A 3,741-nucleotide genomic window follows, 5' to 3' on the forward strand; every position below is an offset into this window, starting at 1 on the left:
AAAAAAAAAAAAAAAAAAAAGAGAGAGAGAAATGATTACTTAGATAAAGTTTGTGTACAATGCTACTTATACATGGTTCCTTAAAATAACAAAAAATCTGAAAAAATCTACATGCCTGTGAGGAGGTTAACACAAAGTAGGCCCTGGGTTTTATCCTACCACCCCCAAAATAAAAAAAGTTTTACGTTCATTAAATAATATGTGCTAGGCAGTAGAAATTCACAACTACTTCTCAGTTGCTGCTCTGCTCTTTAGTCTTTAACCTTCATTCATGTGCTAGAGAAAGATGAATCCAGGACCTGATCTCTACCCTCATGATTGGGTTTGCATGTGCCCACCAACCATCTACCATGTTGTTTCGTGATGCACATTCCTGTCCTTCTCCTCAGCACATTGTTTCCCCTGTCACAGTTGCCAGTGTCCCTGGAGTGCTATACGGGCCCTCCCGAAGACAACCTGGCCCTCCTTCAGCTCTACTTCAGGACTCTTGTTACTGGTGCACTCCGTCCACATTGGTGTCCTGTACTCTATGCTGTAGCTGTGGCTCATGTCAATAGCTTCATCTTCTCCCAGGATCCAAAGAGCTCAGTAAGTTACATCCCTTCAGAGGGAGGAAGGGAGCTAGCAATTGAGCTGCCTCTAGGCCAGCTATAGAGGAGATGAGGGTCAAGCAAGGCCAGCGGTGAGTTCCTGCCTTTGGCTTGGTGCCACCTCTCCCTATTGTGTTTCTAGGATGAAGTGAAAGCTGTCCAAAGAAGTATGCTGCAGAGAACTTGGCTGTTAGCAGATGAGGTAGGGTTGGGGCCATTAGAAGGGTGGGAGATGAGAGGGTTTTATGGACAGAGACCACAACAGGATTTCACTACACACTTCATAATGTTTCTTCTCTCCTGCAGTGTCTCCGGCAGCACCTCCTGCACTATAAGCTTCCCAGTTCCAGCCTCCCAGAGGGCTTTGAGCTCTATTCCCAGTTGCCCCCTCTGCGGCAGCAGCACCTCCAGAGAATGGCCTCAGGTGTACTACAAAATGGAGTATCAGAGACCTAGGACAGTTGCTACAGATGGGAAGATGGATACATTCTCCAGGGGCTTACCAGTGGACACCTGGTTGGACAGAAAAGCATCACTTCCTAGAGGAAGCAAGAAAAACAAAGGAGCAGAAAGCTTCCTGTCCTGAGAGCATGTTGTTTGAGCTTTTTTTGAACAGAATGGTCCTTACCATTACATCCTGGTACCTGGAGCGCAGGATCTGGGGCTTCTGAGGGCCTGTGCTGCGAGTGAAGGGTGACTTAGTTGTTTACCCCCCCTTTTGAGATAAAACATTCTACATACATCTCATCTACTATGTTGTGCATTGAAATAAATTCTTTTTTAGTGTCCTGGCTGATTTGGACTGATCTTAATCATGTTAGTTCAGAGTTGGTATCAAAGGGTGTTATCCCAAAGAGAGGTGGGGAAAGAATCGAAAGTGGGAGGCTAGGAGGGTCACAATTTCAAGGCTAGTCTGGGCAATTTAGTGAAATCCTGTCTCAAAGTAAACAATTAAAAGGTTTGGGGATGCATCTCAGTAGTAAATCAACACCGAGTTCAATCCCCAGTCCAAAAAGAAAAAAAAAAATCATGAGTGGGAGGTGAGAACAGTCCACAACTGGGGACAGCAAGAATGTGTGTCTTAGTTCCTGGGTAGAGCAAGCCCAGAGCAATGCTTTTGGGAATGAGGGTACTTCTTGAACACTCCCAGCAATCTACTAGGAGTATAGGTATTCTTAATGTGATAAGCATAAGTCTCTGTATCATCCTATTTCCATCAACTGCTGCTTTACCACTGAGCTTACTGAGCCCCATCCCCATTCTTTCTTTCTTTCTTTTTTTTTTTTTTTTTCTTGAGACAGGGTTAGCTCAGGAACTTGCTAAATTGCTGAAGCTGACATTGAACATGAGGTCATCCTACCTCAGCCTCCTGAGTTGCTGGGATCACAGGTGTGTGCCACCATGCCCAGCCAATAGGTTTTTTTAAGCAGCCATTGTATCTGCATATAGCAATGGTTTTCAAGCCTGAGTGATAAAAATCACCTGGGGTGGGTGGATTAAAACAGATTGCTGCCAGGCATAGTGGTGCGGCCTATAATACTGGCTATCTGGGGATGGTGAGGCAGGAGGAAGATTGCAAGTTTGAAGTCAGCCTCAGCAACTTAGCTAGACCCTATTCCAAAATAAAGAAGGGCTGGGGATGTAGCTCAGTGGTAAGGCACCCTGGGTTCAATCCCCAGAACTACAAATAAGTAAATAAATATTGCTGGGCTCTACTGCCAGAGTTTTAGACTTCAGTAGGTCTAGGATGGGGCCAAGTATATGCATTTCTAGCAAATTCCCAAGTCATACTGATGCTACTGTCCTGGACCAACCACAGTTCAAGAATCTTTGGTTTTACAGGGATCTTGTGAAGTAAATTCTCTTACCTCATAGTGGGATGTCTACAGAGTTAACTGGGACATAGAGCCCAGAATTTTTATAAAAATCATTTTGTGGCTATAACTAGCACTACTTACTCAGACTTTACCAAGTAGCTAAACTGCTTTTTTAGGTGTTTTATATTAAACAGAGGTCTCAGTTTTTTAAGTTGCATTTTGAGCAACAGATTGAGGACTCAGTACACACAACCACCTGAAGGCTGAAGCTGAGTGGCCCTCCCACCTGTACAGGTGCCTTGTGGTTTACAGAGCAGTTTCTTCATATGACTTTCCAGGTGGTGGGGATACCATCTCAGAGCAGTTGAAGCCTGTGCTGTCTTGCCCATTGATTAATGTTGTAATACTAGTGCTCAGGTCTTACGACATCCTGTCTAGTCTCTACCCCCTCACAGTACGAAGATATGCACAGAGTTAAAGGGCAATAGAATTGTATTTTGAGGGTATCAGGGAGGTTCAGCCTTGCAGTCACAAAGGCACTGGAAGTTAAGTAATGACAAGTAATGATGCCTCCTTACTTGATGCAGTTCCCCCACTCTCCCTGGTACTGGGGAATTGAACGCACAGGTGCCCTATCACTAGGCTAATATGGTCTCCAACTTGGCAATTCTCCTGCCTCAGCCTCCTGAGTTGCTGGGATTACAGGCCTGTACCACCAAGCCCAGCCTTATTTGGGCAGTTTATTGTATTGTATCCTATTGTACTGGGGATTGAATCTAGGGGGCTTTATCACTGAGCTACACCCTCAGCCCTTTTTATTTTTTATTTTAAGATGGGGTCTGGCTAAATTGCTTAGGGTGTGGCTAAATTGCTGAGGCTGGCTTTGAACTTGTTACTCTCCTGCCTCAGCCTCCCAAATTGCTTGGATTACAAACATGCACCATCATGCCCAGTCGGGGCAATTTAAAGAGAAAGAGTACTTCCCATGCGGTATACACACCACCACCATCATCACCATGGCAGCACAGTCCCCATTGCTCCTATCCCTAGAAACCTAGAAGCCCCTACTGAGTGCTTGGGTTGTGGCTAGCTGCCTTTTAGGCTGTTGTCTCAAAAGGGTGGGCATGGGGGCATTTCCTCCCCTATCTCAAAACCACCACAAGCCCCTGGGGCAGCCAGACGCATACTCTATAATCTGGAGACAGCCCCAGGGTGGGGGTTCCACAAGGCTCTTCCCGGAAGCACGGGGACCTAACTGCCCACACGTCCCGCCCTTTCCTCCTTTCACATTCTGGGGTCTGAAGTAGGCGTGGCCACAGACAATAGGTCCCAGG

At 45.9% G+C, this 3,741-nt stretch overlaps 1 protein-coding gene across 3 annotated transcripts in view; it reads left to right on the plus strand.

The window, feature by feature from the left end:
* Positions 1-1,378, plus strand: part of Rpap1 (RNA polymerase II associated protein 1) — a 27,100-nt gene extending 25,722 nt beyond the window's left edge. For all 3 annotated transcript variants that reach the window (XM_015480793.2, XM_015480794.2, XM_048793736.1), the window contains exons 23-25: positions 412-588; positions 733-792; positions 897-1,378. In XM_015480793.2, the coding sequence (XP_015336279.1) occupies positions 412-588; positions 733-792; positions 897-1,046 (387 nt within the window). In that variant the 3' untranslated portion in view covers positions 1,047-1,378. The remainder of the gene's footprint in view (positions 1-411; positions 589-732; positions 793-896) is intronic.
* The last annotated feature ends 2,363 nt before the right edge of the window (positions 1,379-3,741 follow it).

This window comes from Marmota marmota, unplaced genomic scaffold (genome assembly GCF_001458135.2).
Source record: "Marmota marmota marmota unplaced genomic scaffold, marMar, whole genome shotgun sequence".
NCBI classification, from domain to species: Eukaryota; Metazoa; Chordata; class Mammalia; order Rodentia; family Sciuridae; genus Marmota; species Marmota marmota.